This window comes from Sebastes umbrosus, chromosome 22 (assembly GCF_015220745.1).
Source record: "Sebastes umbrosus isolate fSebUmb1 chromosome 22, fSebUmb1.pri, whole genome shotgun sequence".
NCBI lineage: Eukaryota > Metazoa > Chordata > Actinopteri > Perciformes > Sebastidae > Sebastes > Sebastes umbrosus.
The window spans coordinates 18487996-18511684 of NC_051290.1; the positions used below are offsets into that span (position 1 = coordinate 18487996).

General features: G+C 40.3%; 1 protein-coding gene across 8 annotated transcripts in view; it reads right to left on the minus strand.

Annotated features, from left to right (window-relative positions):
- kcnip4 (Kv channel interacting protein 4) overlaps positions 1-23689 on the minus strand; it is a 147310-nt gene that overhangs the window by 2096 nt on the left and 121525 nt on the right. For 6 of the 8 annotated variants that reach the window (XM_037758356.1, XM_037758357.1, XM_037758361.1 and 3 more), the window contains 6 exons: positions 10102-10226; positions 3585-3654; positions 2965-3035; positions 2198-2305; positions 203-307; positions 53-115 (listed from right to left, as the gene is read on the minus strand). In XM_037758356.1, the coding sequence (XP_037614284.1) occupies positions 53-115; positions 203-307; positions 2198-2305; positions 2965-3035; positions 3585-3654; positions 10102-10226 (542 nt within the window). Of the gene's footprint in view, positions 1-52; positions 116-202; positions 308-2197; positions 2306-2964; positions 3036-3584; positions 3655-10101; positions 10227-11898; positions 11995-23689 lie in introns of all 8 variants that reach the window. The other 2 variants (XR_005205190.1, XM_037758355.1) reach the window with 1 other exon arrangement.

Here is a 23689-nt window from a genome sequence, read left to right on the forward strand (position 1 = left end):
ATGAGGGTGTGCCAACAGTAGTGGAAGAGATGTGACGGGATATCCGGCTTACATTTTGGCAGCAGTCGATGAACTCGTCGATGGTTACCACTCCGTCTTTATTCTTATCCATCTTCTGTTGGAGAAGGAGAGAGAGGGAGATTACAATTTTGACTGCGACTGACATTAAGAGTGCGGTGAGCGCTGCCAACGACACACTTGCCTGAAAGAATACTTCTACGTGCTGACGAGGCGTCTCCTCCTTGAGGACAGGGTATGTGCATTTTCCCATCATGTCGTAGATGGCCTTCATTATGTCTAGCATTTCCTGCGACGCACAGAAAAGGGTCAGTTCAATCAAATTACAAAAAAATCCATTCATATAGATTGCTGCTGCTACTCCTATACAATTAAGGTGAATGGAATTTCATTAGTGGTGCTCAAAGATTTGAAAAATGACATTTGGAAAATGAAGAGAAGCGATATCCCTGTTACTCTGGCTAATCCACAGACCTCACTGTCAACGGCTTTTACTGAAACTACTTTCTGCTGAAATAAATAGTCTCCATGAAAACTGTTGATAGTGAAGTTTATGGATTATCCAGAGTGACAGTGACACTGTCGCACTGTCACTGTTGAGTTTTTAGGCACACTTGCAGCGTGACTCTCGGGATGGTAATGGATGTTTTCCAGTCCACAACTGTGGTCCAAACTGAAATATCTCTATATACAGTAACTATTTGATGGATTGCCATGAAATTGTGTACATTCAGGATAAATCCTAATGAGCTTGATTATTTCCTAACATTTCCTCTATAGCTCATTTGTGGTTTTGAGTAATATGTCTCCACAGCTATTGGATGGATTTTAATTAAATTTAGTACAGACATCCATGTCGACCTCAGGATGAATTGTAATATCCCCATCATCAGTTCAAAATGTTCACTTGTCCAATCCAATTAATATTAATTTATAAAGCACATTTAAAAAACAACAAAAGTTGACCAAAGTGCTGCACAATTAAACAAAAAACAACATAAAAACAACAAAATAAAAACACTAAGACCAATTTAAAACCAACAGGACATTAAAACAATAAAAGCGTTAAAACAAATAGGAAAGGAAAAAAAGATTAAAAAAAGGCAACTCTCATGCCGAGCCGAAAGCCAAGGAATAGAAGTGTGTTTTGAGGTCTGATTTAAAAACAGGCAGAGTGGGGGGGGCAGCTGAACATGTGGAGGCAGAGCGCTCCAGAGCTTTGGAGCTGCAACTGAAAAGGCTCGGTCACCCCTGAGCTTCAACCTAGACCTAAGGACAGTCAGAAGCAACTGGTCAGTGGATCTGAGTGTCCTCGATAAAAAATGTGTTTTTTGTCATTAATAACAAAATATCTGCAAAACTAATGACATTGCCACCAGCCTATACTCTGTGTTTAGTGATTATAATCTAATGTTAGCATGCTAACAAGATAAACTAAGAAACTATGATGATGAACATAAATATTACACCTGTTAAACATCAACAGGCAAGCATCGTCATAGAGTGCTGCAGGGATGATGTATTTTTGTAGGCCAATCAGGAAGTTAGCATCGCCCTGGGTTCCCTCGACAAAAAGCCAATGGGATTTTTACATTGGGTTTTGGATTAAAGCAGAAAATAAACTCAGATTACTTGTTTATGATACAGATTTTTTAAACAGAAATGCAATCGCCAGAAGTAAAAAGCTTACGGTACGTTATGCTATAAACAAACTACACCACGGTCGCATGACTTCATGTCGCCACCACTAAGGTAAAGGCCGACCAGTGTTCGGTGTGATAACATTTTGTAGTCCCATTTAGCTACTTGTTAACTTCCTTTTTTAAGACACTTAAAGGCTTAAAAGGCACAAATTTTAATGACGCATTTTAAGTCGTAGAATAAAACGCCAAAATCTCTTCAGCTTGTGTTAACCACAGACCTTATTTCAGGTATCAAACTAAAAACCCATTAAAAAAAAAAACATCGACTTCCAGACGAGGGAACCGGAAGTGATAAATTTCCGGGTTTTAGGACTCATTTCTGCAGCACTCTATTGTGAGCATGTTTTTTTTTTTTAATTTTGGGTGAACTGACCCTTTAACAAAAAAATCTTTCCTTGAAATCTATTTCACATAAAGGATGGATATTTGGGTTGTCTCATGGCATTTCACTGTTGACACTGTTTAAAGGGACATACCTCTTTAGTGATATATCCATCTTTATTGATATCATACAGGTTGAAAGCCCAGTTGAGTTTTTCCTGGATTGTGCCTCGCAGAAGGATAGAAAGGCCCATAACAAAGTCCTGCAGGGAAAACAAGATTCACTGAGATTTGCATAAAATATACACATTTAAAACTAGCTTTTTGTGAACAACAAGTACTCAGAAACCTATGGGATAAACAAAAACATTAACAACAATATTCACCATGCATATTAAACGTAGGTAGTATTTCAGCGGACTTCACGCATCAACATTCTCTGCAAGGATATTATGTCAGGTATTAATTAGAAGCAAATGATGAAACAGCGAGAGTGCAGACGCCTTAAATCAGAAATACCTCATTATTCAAGTTATTAACTGTCTCATAATCTGCGTCGGCCCTCGGGGAATCCGCGTACTTTTGAACTGAACTGACTGCACATTAGCACTGGTTTGGCATAATGACAGCGTTTCTGTCCTAATAAGCAAATATATGCCCTTCATGAATATTAATCACGTGTTGATAGCATATCAAGTAGACTTGCTTGGGCTAATTTTAAATTATTGGGGTTGCAGGTTACGTAATGCGACAGTGTAAAGCCTTGGGGGTTCGCAGTGTGGAAACTTTAAAAATATTTAGTTTGGTGTAGTTTTGAAGGAGGTTTCAGTGATGGACAAGGCTTACTTCTTTTGAACACACACATACACACACATACAGTAGACTAGTGATTGATATGAAGGACAGTTATGACAGTACTTACCTCAAAACTCACAGAGCCATTGTGATCTGTGTCGAATGCATTAAACAGGAAATGCGCGTATGTTGAAGCATCTACGGAGAGAACGAAACATAAATCAAAAAACATCTGCCGTGGTTACAGGTTAATCAACACCTACTGTAAACATGAACATGGTTTGAAAGGAAAGTTTTGTAGCTTTTTCTGGACAACTTCAAACGACTCAGAATGTATTTTCTTTCATGATGAGAGAAAAGAACAATATGCTTAGAGCTAAGAGTTTTTATCATTGTTCATTCCTGTGTTGTGAGCCATTATGTGTACTGGGCTGCCTTTCTTCTCTCTGGAAACAGATATATCAAAGCCTCCTAATGTTTTTGCTCTTGTTCTTCGGGTAGAATCTTTGCATAATGATGAGAGCAAACAGTGAGCAACTCCAGCCTGCATAAATACAAACTTCTTTCTCCTTCTCTCTTTCACATAAACACACACACACATTTTCTTGGATGGTTAAAGGTTTAACTTAGTACTCTGGACAATTTTTCTAAACTTGAGTGAAAGGCAATTTGTGTCCAACACACAGAGGAGATAAGAAGCAGCAACAAAAAGCTGCAAATAAAGCAGTAACCTCACATGACACAAACCTCCTTGTGGGAAGAACTGTGCGTAGATGTCTTTAAAAGTGTCTTCGTTGACGACTCCACTGGGGCATTCCTGGAAGACAAAATGGAAAAGCACAGGCCATTCAGCATCTATATTAAAGACTCCCTTCTATATTAAAGTCCTTACCTTAAATCTGAGTTAAGACTTGCCAATCATGGTCCAACTTACACATGTGTGATTGAAACCTCCAGTTCACATACAGCACTGAAAAGTACATTTTAGGTGTATAAGGATACGTTTTTTTAATTCAATTTTTTCGAAACTAGATTTCTGCACCTTCTCATGACTCTGTTTTCAGGCTTCAGAAAATCCAGCCAGTGATGGAAGACTTTGGCCAATCACAGGTCAGAGAGGCAGCTGTCAATCACTCGCAAACTCCGATCAAATGGTCAAACTATGCAGCGCTGATCAATGTAAAAATATGAATCAATATTCTGTCACTGTAATGCCTATTTCTCACCTCAAATGTTTGGAGGAGGTGCAGAAGTCTAGTTTTCTCTCAGAACACTTGAATTATAATATGCTGAAAGGTTATTATGGAATGTTTGCCCAGTGATGCCAACAACATTCTGCCTACTGCAGGTTTAAGAGGCTATATTAAAGTGTGGCCAAACATTACCTCATTAAAATCTTCTTTAAAAAAAATATATTAGTAGACAGCATTCAAGATTTAAAGAGCAGCTTAACTGCGGCTGAAAATCTTGTTTGTTGTTACATTTCTTCAGTGATGTAGAAGTGTACTCCAGGGTGTGTCAAGTACACCGTGACATCACTGTTGGATGCAACAAACCTGATATTTTCAACCAGAGAGGACAGAGAAATACTGTCTTTCAGTTTGATGTTAAGTTACTCTTTAACCTCAAATTAATAAATCATCAATGGATCATTTTATTTGAGGAGGGATGCATTTAGAAGGGTGAAATTTCATTCTACCACAGATACATGGTTTCATTTTTCTTACTAAACCTCGACAGTTTTGGTGGTATTCAAACTGCAAACCATCCAAGCCTCAATAGATATCTTGTCCACAGTCATTCCGTGTCACCCACCTGTGGCTGTGCGGTAGCATTCAGTAGAAAAGACTGAATACACTTTCATAAGAGAGAGGAGGCTTTTGTCTCTTTTAAAAGAAAAGGGCCAACCAAAGACTGAGTGGCTGACCTTGCTCATGGTAGCGTGGTGATAAAGGCAGCTAGTTGTGCAGGTTCAATGTCTGCTTGGTGCGAGGCTGCACACTGCGGCAGGATATTGAATGTTTGGAACAGAGGAAATGCTCCACATATACAGTATAGACAATTTCCAAAGCGGGAGGCACATGTGTCTCTGGGTTTTCTATATTGTACTAGAAAGTAAATCACAGCCATAGTGGAGGTTGAAGGAAATCAAAGATAAGGAACAGGCTGTATAGAAGATACAATAACTTGAACTCATCTCTGATGCAGTTTCAACAGAAACCAAACAGAAAATAGTGGAAATATACCTGTGCACTTCTGCATCTACATTTTGTATATCTTTATCTGAGAATTAAATGTTTTGATTTAATATCTATTTCACTTTTGTTGAAGAAATTTTTTTGCTACAGCCAGTTATGTGTGCTCTATTTCACCGGAATGATGGGATGTGAGAGACAAACTATTCTCTCGGTGTGAGCAACCTAGTGAGAATCACAAGGTACACTGGGTTTCCTCCTTCATGCGACCATGTTTGATCAGCCACGTTTGGAAACAGAACTGTGGGGGTGAAAATATAAAGATGAAACCTTGTTGTCTCGCTTCAAAAGGGACACGCTGCAAGGTTGTCTGCATGAATCCCCCGACACTCTCCTTCTGTTGTCTCACAGACCCAGTTACATATCTTGTAGGGTGAGGTGAGGTCAAGAAATTGGGGGAAGTTAGAGAGACAGAATGAGCACAAGTCTGTCTTCATATTGTAGTTTGGCAGTCTGCGACCTGATTTAATGAAGTCTGTGGAGCGCATGGTGGTGTTCACGTTAAACAAGCGTATAAATCCAAATGATGCAGCATGGGGAAAACTTCTCTCCATGAGTAGCATACTCATACACAGAGTAGCGTCGGAATTATATAGGCAATTGTGGTACGGATTGAGGAAACTATTCAAGCTGAAAATTCTTGATTTAGCTTTGTGGGTAATAATATAGTGCACAAAACGTGCAAGAGCAAACTAATTTTAAGGGAAAAGGTCAACATTTTGCTTTCTTGCCGAGAGTTAGATAGGAAGATTGATACCACTCTCAGGTCTGTACAGCAAATATGAAATGACAGCCAAGAGCTTTGCTTAGGAAAGGTGCTTCAATGCTTCCTTTCTTATCTCCTCTGGACCATCCTTTACGAAAGGAAAGGAGATAATGCCTCCCACAATACCTTGCGGCAGCAACATTTAAAGACACCGTCAAAAAGTATAGTAGCACAAAACTTCAGTGCTTTTTTGACAACAGCCGCTGCCGCCATTTTGGACTGAAAATGCTTATTACATTTATAATATCTTATAGTTCATCAGCAAACCATTTTGGTAGAATATGACAATAGAATATGAATCATTTTGTTTTACTTTTGTACGCCACTTTAGGCGTGACATATTGACGGCGTTCGTTAGTCGCTTTCAGTCCAAAATGGAGGAAGCGTAGCTTTGTCTTTCACTTCTTGGCGATATATGCACCGTCGTATAATTACGGTACGTAGCCTTGTGTAAGTGTAGTCAGATTCACTTAGCACCGCAGTTGTCTTTTGCTACGTCTTCACATTTTGAGAGTGGTATTGATCTTTTCATCTAACTCTCAGCAAGAAAGCGAATGAGAGTATTTCCCAAAATTTCTCAGTTTACAGAAATGTTCAGCATTGGGGGAAAACACTGTCCACTCTGAAAGCAAAGTTGCTCCACAGCATCTCTGTACATTTGAAACAGAGTAACAAGTATTTCTTAGTTGTCTTGTAGAGCATCTGTTAATTAGAGCATTGTTTATGTTCTACAACATTGCAGTGAATGGGTTGTCAACAGTCAACCTTTAGTTGAGGAAGTGCAAGGAAATGTCATGTAATTAAGTACTTATAGAGAGGAGGGGGAGATTTTTAAACATGTAATTTCACGGTCGCCTGTGTGTGTGTGTGTGTTTGTACACAGATGGGTAATTACAGCTGTCACCACTAATGACACACTGTTTAAGTAGGACAGTAATATACATATGGCTGTGTTCCAAGTCAGCTTCTTCTTCTTCTTTTAACCTCGCTAACTCATCCTCACAAACCTGAAGGAAAATTAAAGGTCAGTCAAACTTTGTGATTGTTGAGCCGCGTCTCACACTGACGGCAGAATCCATCTGATCGTATTTTATCGTCTCTTTTGAGCCTCGTGATGGCATGAGGGAGGGAGGCAGCTTTTCGATTGAGAACGAAGCCGGTGTGTTATTGAGTTATCCTCACGTACAGCACGGCGCCCCTGCAATTCAATTTAAAGTTCAGTGAAATAGTTACACTCACTCAATGCCTGAGCTGCCTTAAGGTCCCATCAGGATAAACTTTGATGCCGCTAAGCTGAAAGTCAGGACCTCATTCACACACTGTTCTTTACATGAGTCATTAATAATGAACTTTTGGGAAAGCGGTTTTCTTTTAATGCATTTTTCTCTGCGTCAGTGAAGAACTGATAGATGAATAAATTACCCCATTAAGGACATAATACATTGGGATATTTTAAATTCATAATTTAAGGAAGGATCTAGTTAAGCATCTTAGGAACCATTGGTATTAATGCTTTCTTTTGTACAAGCAGTGGTTCTTTCATTTGTAACCCACCCGCTACATTTCTGAACATGCAAGGTTATGGTCAGGGTGCATTTATAGCTGTTTATTTCTATATCTTATCTCCCATTTTTTAATGGAGTTTTTCATATCTGTATATTTGTTTACCTTTAAATCAAAACTGGGATGATGGGCAAAGACCAACTGGAATAATATAACTCGTATGTTGTGTAGAATGATAACAAATGAGGGTGTCATTTTTTACTCGCCCTGGCATGTTGTTCCATTTCACACATTATTCATTGCCAATCTCATTAGACGGAGTGAGAGGTCAAAAATGTATTTGTATTAATTTGATATGCTTGTAAAATTAGCTCATCCGTGATGGTAAAATAACAAATACAATCTGTGAAATGCAAAACCGGCCAGGCATGAAATTCCTTTCCGAGACTCGTGAAGCGATGCGGCAATAAGCGGCGCGGGGAATGAAATAAACCTGTGAACAGAGGCATCATCGCTGATGGAATAGAAAACTGTGAGATCTTAATCTAATGCCCCAGGCAGTGCCCCGGACTGTGAACTGTGAAAGCCCAGCAGATTTAGCCAGACGTGGGGACAATATTGTGTTATTTCCTGTAGTCTTAGGTCAAGGGATTTATGAAACGATGACTTCTCTCATACCTTTAAGGTGACCTTTGCTAAAATTCCACCTTACGAGCAAGACCCAGAGCCTTAGGTCTTGTTTTGGTCTCTGCCAGACATATTGCTGGATCTAAGACAAAGCTTCACTTAGACCATTTACGCTTCAAGTGTATGACTCGTAAAGTTTGCTGTCAAGACAAATGACCTAATCCCGCCACCCACAGGCATTTGATTTGCTTCGAAACCCCGGACAACAAGGACAAAGGAACAAATTTCTCATCATGGGAACTATGCCAGCTTCTATTAGTCTGGCTGGCCTTAAAAGCTCTGCCAAAGTCACCGGGTTGGGGCGAGAGAGATGAGCTGTTTGACCCTGACAGTTAGAAAATGAGCTACACTTTGGACTTAATGAGGTACAAAAGCTATTTAGTGTCTGTAATTTAGGTGCCATGACGCTTTCTCTTGGACTAATTTGGACCAACAACATCTGTCTAATTACACAGCAGTGATGAGTATCTTTGAATAACAATGAAAAGGAGGTTTTAGAGTCTACAGAACAGCAGCTCTTTAATTAAGCGCAGAGAATAACAGCTTAGTGTGTTAGCATGCTAACATTTGGCAATTAGCACTAAACACGAAGTACTGCTGAGGATGATGAAAATGTCATCAGATTTTTAGATATTTGGTCATAAACTAATGTATTGGACAAACTGAAATGTTGATCTGATGATGGCGCTAGCTGAAAAATCAGGGGTATCCCCAAAGGTATTACAATCCATCGGGAAGGTACCATGAATGTGGCACCAAATTTCATTGCAATACATCCAATAGTTGGCGAGACATTTTACTCAAATGCCAACGTTGACCTGCTGGTGGTGCTAGATAGAAAGCCAGGGGTTGACCAAAGTCAACAGGGTTCATCCTGAATGTACGAATTTCATGGCAATCCATCCAATTGAAAGTCCCGCCCCTCGAACACAGACTGGCCAATCATAGCGTAGCATCGGCCAGTCCCAACCAAAGTCTGTGACGTCATCACAACGTTAAGTCTATGGGCTGAGTGGGGCCAGTGGGAGTAACACTACTGAGCATAATCAGTGGGCTGCATTACCTGGACGTAAACCTGGAAGCTAGAAAACGTTTTTGGCATTTGTAAGAGGCGAGCAATTCACATTGGAATGAAATGGCGCCATCATGGGGTCCAATATCCAGTTCTTATAATACATCCATGGGACCTACCGACAAACCATCGACTGACATTGCCAACCATCCCGAGAGCCACTAGAGTGGCTAAAAATAAATTGGAAAATCTGTAATATGTAAAAAAAACAAACTGGGAGGGTGTCTATAAACATATGCAAGACTCTCTCCCTCGGCATTACAGGAAGTCAGGCACAGTGTGCGGCACAAATTAAAGGCCTCATTAGTACACTTCTTACCTCTTACTCTGTCTCAAGTGGAAGTGGACTAATGGGCAGGCTTTACAGGGACTTGGCTGGAGCACAGTGCAGGCTCAACAGAAAACTAAAGCCCCATGGGAATTCCTCTATCACAGGACTCTCGCTCTCCACCTCTCTTTCATTGCCAGACAATTTGGGTTGAGTTAATTCTGGGTCATCTCATTACGCCTCACACCGGAGGTGACAATGAAGTGAGGTGGTTTTATGTGAGCTGCTCTGGAGGACTTTGACCTGATTGCTCATCATAAAATCTTCCACAGTGTGCTGGAGATATGACCTAATTATCCGTGGCACAGTGAACAACGTACAGAAAATTAAATTTACTGTGGTAAGCACAGCTGGACATGCATGATTTAGATGATTCAGCAAAATAGCATTCATTAGGTGCTTGATTATTATTTCATTGCTTACACAAGTAGAGTGGACATTGAATAATGATGACAACTAGAAGGAAGAGCTGTCAAATCTTCAACACCCCTGTCAACTATAATTTATAAAAAAGAATAAATCAAACAAAAATCAAAGGAAAACCTGTTTTTTGATATCAAAGAGAGAGAGAGAGATGTCCAACAGAGAGCAAAGCCCACTGAGCTGTACATTATGTATGGTGCTGAGTGTGCATGGTGGCCGACGTCACTCACGTTCTTGAAGCCGCGGTAAAGGATCTGTAGCTCCTTGCGGGAGAAACGTGTCTGGGCTTCGAGCTGTTCCAGGCCCTCGGGGCGATGGCGGACTGTAGATAGTTCAAGCTCATCTTCAACGCTGTCTGGAGAGGAGGAGGAAGAGGGTCAGATGTGAACAGATGTTGGTCAGTCAAATTAGCATTTTTTGAGGCTTTGAGATATCCCATTACACTTCCAAATATCAGCAATAGCTAAGCAAATAAACCTAGATATTCATTTGCCTCTTCTCTATCCCAAATGTCATATTTCGTCATGAAAGGAGTCACAAATTCTATATAACCTTCTTGACAACAAAGAAAATCCATTGAAGTGACTCCATTTGGAAGCCCCTTTTCTCCTTGTTATATCAGGTCCTTTTATTTGCAAATGTTACTTCACAAAACCGAACAAAAATCAAAATGCCCTTTTCTTCTCTACACCAAACACGGCAGCAGAGATAATTAGTGTTATTGAGGCCCCCGGAACAAAGTCCTCGTGGCAGGGAGCCTCTTCATGAACCCTGTGAAACTTTTTAATGGGCCTGTAATGATGGCAGATGCTGTCTGGGCCCTGTCACCGACTGCACTGTCCTCGCAGCGCAGCGTTTGACTTGTCTTGTTGGCGCAGGGCCTCTCATAGACCTGAAGTGTGACACAGTGTCTAAATGCCTCATTAGCTTCAAGGGTACTATCGTGGCCCAGAGCCAAAAGGCCGCGTCTTCTAACCGACCACAATTAACCTGCTGCTATGGAGCTAATGCGTCGTATTCACAAGTGATGTTAGCCGATAAATTTTAAGGAAATAAAAGAGCTGCTTGAGCTCATTCTCATCAAATAGAGTGCTCGTAAAACCTGGAAATGAGTTAGTATTGTATTTTCTTCCGGTTCCCTTGTCTGTAAGTCAATGATTTTTTGGAATAAGTTTTTATTTAGATGCCTGAAATAAGGTCTGTGGTTAACACAAGCTGAAGAGATTTTATTGTTTGTTCTTCAACATAAAATACATCAGCCTTTATGTGTCTTTGAGAAGGTGGTTGCTAACAAGTGGCTAAATGAGACTATTAAACGTCATCCTGGCGACTCGTCTGCCTTCACAGCCTCGTTGTCTATACTCACGCTCATGCGACCGTGGTGTAGTTCGTTTATAGCTTGACGTTAGCTTTTTACTTCTGTTGATTGCATTCCTGCCTCAAAAATCAAAAAAAGTGGTGTTCATATGTGAAGATTATCATAAGAGTATCATAAGCATGTGTTTGCCACAGAATTTATTTTCTGCAATAATCCAAAACCCAATGGAAAAATCCCATTGGCTTTTTGTCGCGGGAACCAGGGAGACGCTAACTTCGTGGTTGGCCTACAGAAATACGTCATCCCTGGAGCACTTTATTAGTCCAGAATTTGTCGATATACAGCTGCGTGATTATTAAAAATGGTGAGTATGATGAAAATATATTCTTTCAATTGTGAAAAAAATCAATGTAGAAAATCAAGAACATTTTAACAGCAAACAGGGTTTGGGGGAAATTTGACAAACCAATCTAATCTGTATATAAATATCACATCAAATCACACATTCAACATCCATTCTTTTAACACATTCAACTGTAAAACCAAAATGTTCTACCTGAAATTAACTCAAGCTGGAGCAATCATGTGTGACTAAAGTCTTTATTTAGTGTGTGCCTCCCATACCAAGAAAAGCCACTGAAAGGAAAAGCATCTTAGACAACAACAACAAAAAAATCATCACAGAGAGAGCCTTGGAAGAGCCACTTGCTTGAATTACTGGACGATGACTTTTTGGATGTGGAGCACGGAAAGAGCCTCATGAGTCGAGCTCTCACCCCGCGCCTGTGGACAATCTGAGGGTAACCTGGGAAATACAGCGTTAGGTCTTACGGTTACCCAGGCAACTAACAGCCTCAGCACATTCTAGGAAACTGGGCATGCAAGAGGCGAGGGTCTATTAAAGTTTATATAGACAGAAGGCTGCCTCATAGCTGGTTCTTCAGGACAACAACACGGCATTTTGCACTCTATTAGTTTAAAGCTGCAGCTCCAAAAGATGAATTTGGCAGACTTAAAAATCCCAGAAATTATTATTATATGAATAAATTGAATAAGCACAGTAACCTGAACACAAGCACACACACAACTGGGTTGTAATGCGCATGAATTGTTACAACATCTGTGGTAAGTTGCTGTTATTTTTGCATTTATGTTAGAAAAAACGTGAGCAGCTGATGTTTTGGCTGACATAGAGGCTCTGTATAACTCTTCGTAGGGACAGCGGTGCCTCAGGCTAAATGCTAATAATGTAAGTAGATGAGAATAAGTGCGAGAGGCGTTGCTTTCCTGTGTGTATCTACATGTACATGTAAACCTATAGCAGCAGAAGTTCAAGGCTGCCTAAATATGGCACCACAGCAAGTCACAAGCAACTAGGTCACTGGGTTACATTACTTATTAACAAGTCTCCTATAGCATGTCATCAGTGTAGACGACAGGCTATGGATGTGATATGTGGCCTGTGACCTCACGTCAGGGTGTAATATGACATCTCATCAGGCGTCAGCTCTTTTCACGCATGGCCGAGCGTGCTCCTTGGTAAAAAGTGCATTTTTCCTCCTGTCCAAGCACAAGCCCATTTAACCTCCCGCACCGGGCTATTCTGAAAAATTTAGTGCGAGTTTTTTAACGGCAGCAGTTAGGACGAGCTCTCAAGCGCTGTAAACCATTTGTCAATCACAGCACTTAATTTCGATTGCAGGTAAAAGTATCAGCAGAGGTAGAGCTAGTCAAACCAACGTCAAGATGGCAGGTGGGAGTTGTAAGAGGCCTCCATAAACCTGGGCTATAAAGGGACTGAGTGGCAATAATTACATCATTGAATAGAGGCTGTGAAAACGACATCATAAATCTGCACCCTGGTCTGGCAACATCATGGAGGTCGAGTGGAAAACTGGTTGTGAGCAGAAGAATGGCTCCGTGTAAAACTACTGGGCAGGACGAAAACGATACCTGTCAAAGGTTGTTGTGGTGTCAGTCTACCTGTAGTAAGTGTATTAACACTGAGTGCAGCGAGTTCACACAGGGCATTAAAGCCAAGGCTGCAAGTATTGGCTGCTTTTCTCAAAAGATAAAAAAAAGAAAGTATTTCCTAGAAATATCAACAAGTCAAAAATACTGCAAATACTTCCATAAATAAAATAACAGTCTACAGCAATGTGAGTGACCTACTTAAGCAAAACAGTGCTTTGAGCAAATTGTAATGTCAGCATGCTGACATGCCCACAATGTCAATGCTAACACGCTGATGTTTAGCAGGTATAATCAAGGCCTATGGAAAGGAGGCTGGGTTACGCGTCATATCTTTGGGGGCACAACACATGCGCATTAAAATCTGACCTGCACTCTCCGAAATTGAGCCAATCACAATGCACGACCGCAGCTTCAGTTACACTGCGCATGTGTTATACTCCATACCCCCTGACCCATGTCCGCCCGTGTGTCCCAGCCTCCTCCCATAGGCATGCTAACATTTGCTAATTAGCAAGTAAAGCTGAAGTTGATGGGAATGTCATTAGCTTTGCAGGTATTTGGTGATAAACCCAAGTATTTGACAAAGTAAAAATTTGACTTGATGATGGCCCTAGATGAAAGTTAAAGAGGACCTATTATGCTCATTTTCAGGTGCATACTTGTATTTGGGGTTTTTACTAGCGCAAGTTTACATGCTTTAATGTTAAAAAAAACAAAACTTTATTTTTCGCTTTAGCTGCTAGGCAGGTATTATGCAAATGTGTTACTTGGTGACATCACCATGTTACGGAAGAAAAGGCAGGACTTCATGCAAGATGTTTCAGGCAGTTCAGGAGCAGTGTTTCTGTGGGGGAGAGTAAGGCACAAAAGCATAATAGGTCCACTTTAAGGGATCACCTAAGTCATTACAATTCATCCTCTTGCCACCCTGAATGTCTGTACAACATTTCATGGCAGTCCATCCAACAGTTGTTGAGATATAATTTAAAAGTCCACCTCATGGTAGCCACTAACATGGCTAATAATTACAAAACGATATTATATTGTGTGATACTATATTTATTCTCCAAAACACTGTATTGATTTTTTGTTAACCTCAAAATCCCGACCGCTATTTGATCTTTCGGAGATTATAGCGAGCTCAGTTTTGAAGCTAGCTAGCTTACTGGCTTCATATGAAACTTCAGAACCAAAGGAATCCATTGGTATCAAACATGTCATACTTGATTGCCTCAAAGGAGTCTAAAGCACTGCAAAGTCACGCTAAATTTTGGCGAGGAAAAACTGTCATGGCGATTTTCACAGGGGTCCCTTGACCTCTGACCTCAAGATATGTGGATAAAAATGGGTTCTATGGGTAGCCACAAGTCTCCCCTTTACAGACATGCCCACTTTATGATAATCGCATGCGGTTTGGAACAAAAAATGTTTAGTTTTTTTTGCATGCAATATATATCTGTTGTTTTTGACTAATCTAAAAGATGTATTTCTGGTGTGTTCCTTATACTATGACAGTTTTCCGAAAATTTAAAATAGCAATATATCGCCTTGCTTACTGTATCGCAATATATTGAATTGTGCCAACACACAGCTCTAATAACATATATTTAATTTATCACTTTTTGTGTTATTATTACTTGTGTTGTTCTATCATTTTGATGTTTTATATCTACAATAGTGATATATGATATCTACTTTATTCATGTGTTAAATGTCAAAAGCTTTGAGAAAATGCTCAGCAGTAATGGCTTGGAGTTTGAGAAAATCATGCCATACACTTTTTCACCAAGCTGGCAAGGACCCCTGACAGACAGGTTGCGAAGTGAAAATCCCAAGTGGTGCGAGCCAGCCTCTTCACCCTCATTGTGTGCAGAGTTAATCACAGCACACATACAGAGCAGATGGTCAAAAAGCTCTTGGCTCAGATCTGGCACAATGTACACAATAACCAACATGATGATGCACAACCAAGCTCTCATAAAAGATTCTGCCCTGTCTTGCTGTCAGCTAAAGACCAGTTCATATCGCCCTCTATTATGACACAATAACTTTGAGACTTAGAGGATGAAGTGGAGCTCTCATCTGTTCTTGTTACCTGCCTGACACACACCTTCCGTCCTGAGTGGGGAGGAGATGTCTGAGTGCCTTCACTGAGGTTGAACTAGACAGATGTTGCTTTTGTTACCGAGTGATATTGGTCTTGACAGCAAGCTGGCTTTATTTGGAAACATTACTGTACTCACAGCTCAAGGACAATGTGGTGGGCTTCAGTATTTTCTAGCACCTGAACAATGAGTGAGTTTGGGCTGTAGTGCAAACATTATGACTGAAAGAGCAAACAATCTGTACTGTCGCTAATAGAATTGAAAGCTGTTGGTGAAAAACTGAAAATGAAGGCAATAAAAAACGATCTCTAAAGTGGAATAAAGCAGAGAGTGAGTGACACAGCCCTTAATCAGGCAGGAAAAGAGCATGCAGTCACGGCTGTCTGATTAATGTTTGCCCTTTTGCTTTATTGACAAAATGGATCTGACGCTTGAGTACGTGCGTGTTAATGGAGAGAGCGGCTCGTGCTGTGCTCTGGCGACCTTACCCTCAAAGGTCAAAGGTTACCATTTTGCTGGTAAAAAAACCCCAACATAAATGGGTGTTGTTGTCCTGAAGAATCAAGTATATCAAGCAAAAAACGGTGGATTTTGCAGAGGCCAAACATTTAACTGATTCAGTCATTACGTGCACACACAGAAAGTCATGCCATACTTTTGCCTTCCTTGAAAGAAATAACCTGACCTCAGCAGGTTGTTAGGGGCCTGCGGCTATAACGGCAGGTTGCAGCTGACTGTGCAGCTCATCAGAAATGTAATTCATAGCCACTTCTGAGTAACAAAGCTGCCTTAGACATTTTAGCCTGCGGCAATACAAGAGAATGAGATTGACTGCCTTTCAAGGGTTATAAACAAAGAAAAATGCCTCAGCAAAATATAATTACCACGGGACATAGTTTAACTACTGGAGCTTTGTAGACTATAGCCGTAAAATGGTCTAATGCACACAATGTTTTCTTCATCAATGAGCTGCAAAAATACTTAAAACCCGGAAAACTGTGAGAATATCACCCCCCAAAATAAGTCTGACCAGATCGATCATAGATCAACTGCTACACTCCCTCGAGTTTTGTGATTCAAAAGTCATTTATCCCAAAGGTAAAGTCAAGCTGGAGGGTAAAAGCACACTAGCACTAAATCAACTTGATCCATGGAGCGAAGAAGAGTGGCTAATAAATATTTGATAAATCTATGTCACGTGCAAGCTGAAATGTCCTCAGATGACCACGAACGGCTGCTTGATATCAATAAATCGTGGGTCAATTCTTGTGCTGAAGCACGCAGTTTGACGATGCTGAGCTTGCTGCTTCCTTGTTGTGGTTTGAGGGTGGATGTACAGTAAGTGCTACAGAGAGGCAAATTAAGGCCCACATGAGACGGGTTAATTTAATACAGTAAGTGCAAAAGCCCTTCACTCAGTGTGAGATTAAAATTATTGAACGGATCTGTGATGGGGGAACTCTTGGTTTAATCTGTGTGAAATTAGCAAAGATAGTTTTTAATTTCAGGGGTTGATAGCACTCATCATTTTATTTCCTCTCTTGCTTAGTTGTTACAAGCCTTTTTCCCCCATCAGTGTTATCAGACTCAAATAGTGCACCATGTGTCTTTTCTCAAGAGCTGCTGCGTGTGTCTCTCAGACGAGGTCTTAACTTATACAATTTAGCACCAGCTACCTCGTCGTACCATTAGCCCCGCGGCGCCAAGAAGGCGGGGCTCACAAAAAGTAGGCCATGACTCCAAGGGAGCACAACTTATCTTCTGACAGTTTATGTGATAGTGTTACAGGCAGCAGCGCCCAACACGTGAGCCTCTACAGCTTCAGTAGTGGCCGGAAGATGTTTAATCACGCCTGGGCAGTCGGCTTGGAGTTACACTTGATGGCTGACTTAGTCTAATTGAGTCTCAGTGACCTTTCTTAGTTTCACCTAATGCTTTGACTAGAAAGGTCTGTTTCCACACAGGTAATGTGAAAACTCCTTTAAATAATGAAAAGCATTGTTTTTTTTTGTTTTGAAAACATCGTCATTCATTCATTACTCTATTTTTTAGTGAATACCAATATACTCAAAGACACTAACACACTTGTTTTTGTCCGTGGTTCACTTTACTCTATAAGGTGATTAATTATTAGCACTAATCTCTTCCTCCAAAGGAAATGTAGCTCAGTTTGCTCAGGTAGCTAAAATGAACCTGACATTAAACATTTACACACTCAGTCCAGTAGAAACACTAGATGGAACATGAAACATAACATAACTGGAGGCTGCACAAGATAAACCCTTTGATTCAAACACACTTTGACATCATTAGTATTCTTTGTGATCAAACTTTGTAACAGATACAGTGTACACTACATAACATAAAAAATAAACGCATGAGTCTTTTTAGCGAGGAAAAACTAACATGTTCAAAGGGGTCCCTTGACCTCTGACCTCAAGATATGTGAATGAAAATGGGTTCTATGGGTACCCACGAGTTTGCCCTTTACAGACATGCCCACTTTATGATAATCACATGCAGTTTTTATGTTAAAGCAAGCATATTTGCCCAATCCCATGTTGATAAGAGTATTAAATACTTGACAAATCTCCCTTTAAGGTACATTTGGAACAGATAAAAAAATGTGCGATTAATTTTATTAATCACAATTAAATATTTTAATCGATTGACAGCCCTAAAACAGAGGCAGTAAATCACTGATGACCTGATCTTCAACATCCCGAACTGTCAATTGAAAATGACACGAATCTGATTTCTTCACTTAAACTGACGCAACTACAGTGAGGCTTCCCATCACTAAACTCCCACTGTTGACATGCCATCTTGACAAACTTAACACCTGAACCAAACTCAATACTGATCTTATCTCGACCTGAGTTCACTCCTAATATAGCCTGCTCTAAGTCCTGGCAACACAACACAGAACAATCAACCACCAATCTTAAGGGTATCGAGTTCATCACAAGGCTGCACTGTGTCTACTGCTGTCCATTTAAGGACAAAATATGTAAACACAGTCACAAAACAGGTATAGATGACAGACCAAAGCAGCATTAGTTATACTAGTTCAAAGTTACTTTAAGCTGATATAAGCATTTAATATCTCGGGAGAATTTAAATTCTTGGGCTCCAGTCTGATTTTATCATTGCTTCAGGCACGGTATAATCAGTAGTCATTTTCTGGGAAGTTTCAAGTCCCTACTGTGAGTGATTGTATCTGGCAGTGGACACCAGAGCTGCCCTCCCATCTTTCCGCATCGTAATGGGACTCTTTGGTTGTCGTTCAAACTGGTTTCTAGTTCAGAAGTAATTCATTGCTGCATCTTGGGACCGTACCAGAGAGCTGAATCTCAAATGGGAACCAAGAAAATGTCTTTCTCCATTCTCCCTACAAATATATTAATAAAGTGAATTTATTCAATGAGGATTTGAAAAACTGTTTCTGATGTGGTGCGTCCTTTAGACTTATTTAGACAGCTTTTCACAACATGAACACTTGACTGAATTGTTTAATTTAACATTGAATGCTATAGAAGGAGTAGTGGACATACAGTATTTACTATCCTCACGCCAGGTATTAAAATCATTGGTTTCCCAGCCAGGTGTTAATCTCTTAACACCCTTATCTGTCTCCTGTAGATCTGGAGACAGATGGTGTTAAAAGTCGAAATTAAGGAATAACAGCCTCCCTCAATGCTAAATTAAACACCCAACCTATTCAATGCAACTGCAGAGCCAAATTAATAACTTCCCTTTAGATCCATCCTTTGCAGGTGTTCCAAATTAAAGAGAAATAGTATTTCATCAATATAAGAGCCAAACACGGTTATACAGAGTCAAAACTCATGATGCAAAACTGCTTGTTTATCAAACTGCATGATATTTAGGTCGAAGCTCATGACTGGTGGCGTCATGCTTTGCAGGCTGGTCAATACCTCTTTCGATTTTGCAATTAAACTCTTCCATCTCTCTAAATGTCAACTTGGTATTAGTAACAGTGTACACATCGAACATTCACAGAAAGTCATAATGCCATACGGTCAATTACATAAATACAGAGGCAAAAGCCCTTTGGCCAAATTAAATCTCAGCCAATCAGCAAGAGCCAGGGGGATAGGAGATTATTTTTTAAGCCAAATATATTTACTGGGTCAGTGAGCAGCAGGACAGCAGGTTCACTTTAACACCTCATTCCAGTGTTTATGTCCCAAGGCTGCATGTTGTTTTTGAGTGAAACAGGGACAAATGTGATGGACACTTTGCAGCTAGAAATCAACTGAAATTACACCCAGCGAGACAGAAACAAGGACGGCAGATGAGAAGTGTCTGGCAGCCTGGCCAGCGGTGGATTTTTATCCATGCTGGCATGATTCCCAATAAAAAGAAAACAAGGCTACAGTGATATCAATCTGACCTGCTCGCCTAAGGTTACACCAACGCTACTAGCATGAGTCACCTCCCAGCAGAATACTACAGTACATTGGCACTGTTGTGTGGCTATTTTGATTTATTGCTCAAGTGATGCCACAGTCAACAACACATGATCCCTCTGCCTCTTTTTAAAATTCAAAACTAGGGCTGTCATTCGATTAAAATATTTCATTGCGATTAATCGCATGATTGTACATGATTAATCACGATTAATAACATTATTATTTGTTCAAAATGTACCTTAAAGGGAGTTTTGTCAAGTATTTAATACACTTATCAACATGGGAGTGGGCAAATATGCTTGCTTTATGCAAATGTATGTATATATTTATTATTGGAAATCAATTAACAACCCAAACCAATGACAAATATTGTCCAGAAACCCTCACAGGTCCCAATTTAGCATAAAAAATATGCTCAAATCATAACATGGCAAACTGCAGCCCAACAGGCAACAACAGCTGTCAGTGTGTCAGTTTGCTGACTTGACTATGACTTACCCCAAACTGCATGTGATTAATATAAAGTGGGCATGTCTGCAAAACTCGTGGGTACCTATAGAACCCATTTTCTTTCACATATCTTGAGGTCAAGCAGTTTGGAGCGTTATTTAGCCTCCTCCCTGAGAAGCGTATGACATGGTTGGTACCAATGGATTCCTTCTAGTTTCATATGATGGCAGTATCTTCACTCTATCTTTAAAAGTGAGCCCGCTACATCCTCCGAAAGATCGATTGCGTTAATACGTTAAAGCAATTATTGTTGTTAAAGCAAATTTGTGTTAACGCGTTATCAATGCGTTAACTTTCACAGCCTTATTCAAAAATAATGGGGATTTGATGCAATGCCTATATACAACATGTTAAGATTTAGAGCAGAGCCAGATTAGATGGAAAGATTAGGTTTTTGGGAGATGTTATTGGGAAAATTTGGACATACACACTCTGCAACTCTGTAGGAAATTTTCACTGTACATACTGTAATTGGAGGTGTGTAGGATCTGGTGGGATATCGTGGACCTGCACAGAGGCATGTTAAAAGAAGCTGCTGATACCATGTGCATTGGAGAAGACACTTGGCCATTTACACCCTTCCTCCAGAATAATAATACCAATAGAAATATGCCAACTGATATCAAATGATTGAATTGTGAGAAGACGAATGGAAGTGCGACAAAAAATGCATATCCAGATCTGCCTGAGGACAGAGGATTGAGCGTCACTAGCTCCTTTGCAATGGCTGACTTTGCCTTTCTCTGGGTGTAATGATTTCCCCTTTTGCAGCACCAAATATTTTCTGATGCTCCAAAACAAATTATAGCCGACACCCAGAATACCAGAGCTGCCAACAGCGGACATCTGCTGATTACAATACTGCATTTTCCAAATGTTAGATCCGCGGATCCAAGTCAATAAAAGGAAAGTAATTTAAACACAGTCCCCACCGTGTAACGAGAAAGGCTCATTTCATATCGGATAAATCACATTGAAGATGAGGGAGGTGGATACAGATCTGCCATTTGTTTCCATTTGGTGGGCCCAAATACAAATAAGCCCAAAGATTGGAGTCGGGGAGAGCGATATGTCACTGGTGTTATTTAATAAAACAGCCTCCAGTTCCTTATGGCAGGCAGGAAAAATGGCTGTGAAATCGACTTATGGAAAAGGAGGAAGAGGAAGGCAGGATCGCTGCATGGCCTGTTCTAAAACCAAAGCCAATTGGGCACATTATTGAGCCCACAAAGACCAGTTGTCTGTCCAATAGTCCTGAATAAAACAAACAATGTTTTGCATTTCAAATCTTTCTGCTGCGATATGAATTTACTTATCCTGGGACATGACATCAACTTTTGTGATATACTGCCAATGATGAAAGGCAGATGAGTCCAAGCATCCTGGGGATAGATCTGTGTAAACAGCCAAATGGACTGAAGCCTCGTTTATTCCCTTCAGGTTAGCTATTGCAAGACAGAAGGCAATACAGCACTAACTACAGTAGCTCTCTACTGGCAAAAAACAACGCATTACCATCGCTTTCTGCCATTAGTGCCATTTGCTACAGCGTGTTTTGGCTCATGCACTTAACAGTGGTTTTAATCAGTTTAAACAAGCCGATCTTAGTCTATGACATGTCAGTGTCTGGAAGTCAAAGGAAAATGCAGTCATTTGCTGCTCTGAACCGAGTGTGCAAGACTGGAGTGCTGGGGACTGGAGGCCAAGGTTCTTTATGAGGGATAGCATGCTCTCACGCCGGCCATAATGATACACCATCAGAGGGCCGAGGTATTTATTGGAATCTGGGGGAAAGAGCAGTCTATGCTTCTAATTGCAAACATTTGTCACTTGGAAGCGTTTCAATAATAGTCGGTCTCAGAGAAAACATTGCTCTCTGGCATTGGAAGGAAAGGTCCTCTGCCCTTTCTACTCCAATCATTTTGAAGATTATATGGCGGGACAAGGGGTTCGAGATACTCGAAGAGGGGAGAAGTCTTTATGACTATGAGTCATCCGTATTCCAGCTGCTGACAAGAAACTGATGCTACCAGTCATTTACCATTTATATTTCACATAAACAGCCTGACATCCCAAAACACTAAAATCGAATTTTCTCTATATACTGTAAGTCAGCCAAAATATCCAAACTGAGGCAATGTGGCTATCTGCTGAGATTTGAGACTGTGGAAAAACTCCCAAAAAAAATCTCCAAAAGTGAAACTAAATTGGCTTTTGGAGGTTCAATTACGTTTTTACTTTTCTCCTTTATATTACTTCTATGAAAAATTAAACTTTCATTCACTGTAATTCAAAGGTGCCTGCCAGTTTTGTGACAGAATGATTAATGGTATATTATCATATGGTGTATTCAGGCGCAAATTAAGACATAGCTCTGTGCAGTTAATGGTGTCAGTATATACTATAAAAATCAATGAGAGAGGTTCACTATAAATCAGCACTTTCCATCCCAGTGCCCCAGTTCTCTTTATATTAGTGCACCCAACTGATGAAGTTTGCAAATGTTATCCTCAATCAGTAGAAAACGTGAATGGAATCTATCATCTATGGAAATTAGAAAGGACTATAAAGCCTAGCATGTTCAATCCAACTGAGATAAAGTCACAATTATCCATATTGTTGGCAAGAAACCACTGCATTATGCATGAGAATCTATGTCCTTGGCTTAATTATGGAAAACATTGTAGCCGGATTCATGTGCCAACATGATTATTCATTTTGTTGCCTAATTAAAGCGAACACGCTGAATGTGTATACTGGTTGTGTAACCTTGATTGAAAAATAAACGCCTCATGTGCAGCTTCAAAGCGCTAGAGATAGCTCAAGGTTTATGAAAGTGAGTGATTTTTGTTTTTATAACAACACTTAAACTACGCAATGTTTCCCTTAAATAAAACCTTCACGATCTGCATAGTCAAATAGCGTTGGGGTTCACATCACGACGGCATACTGTATGCATATTCACGTGTAATAACACCTAAGGATACCACAAGCATTACACGGCATCCCTGCGCTGCTATGACACACAGGTCATTTAATTAAATACATCTTTAAGAGTACAATCTGCCTGCAGCTCTCCCGCACGGGGAGCCTTTAAAGCTGCAATCAGCCATATCAGATCCTTGACTAAGAAGCATCTGTCATCCTCCTCCTATCTGAATTTATTATCTGTGATGTTTTCATCAAAATGGATTGCTTGAGTGATACTCGTCCTTGCTGTCATGACTCAAACTGACAGACAGAGTCGTCTCACTTTCAATAAGCTTGTACGCCGTGCCCTTCTTCCCTCTAAAGACACCAGAGGGACCTATAAGTTAGGACGCTCAGGCAAAGGTTAAGTCAATCATGTCGCCGCTCTCAATAGCCTTCATGGAAACTAGCCAAAGGGTAATTGGGCCAGTTGATTGTTGTCCTTTAAATGGATTGGTACATGGAGAAACAAAAGGAGCTGCTTGCAAATTATATCAAATATCAC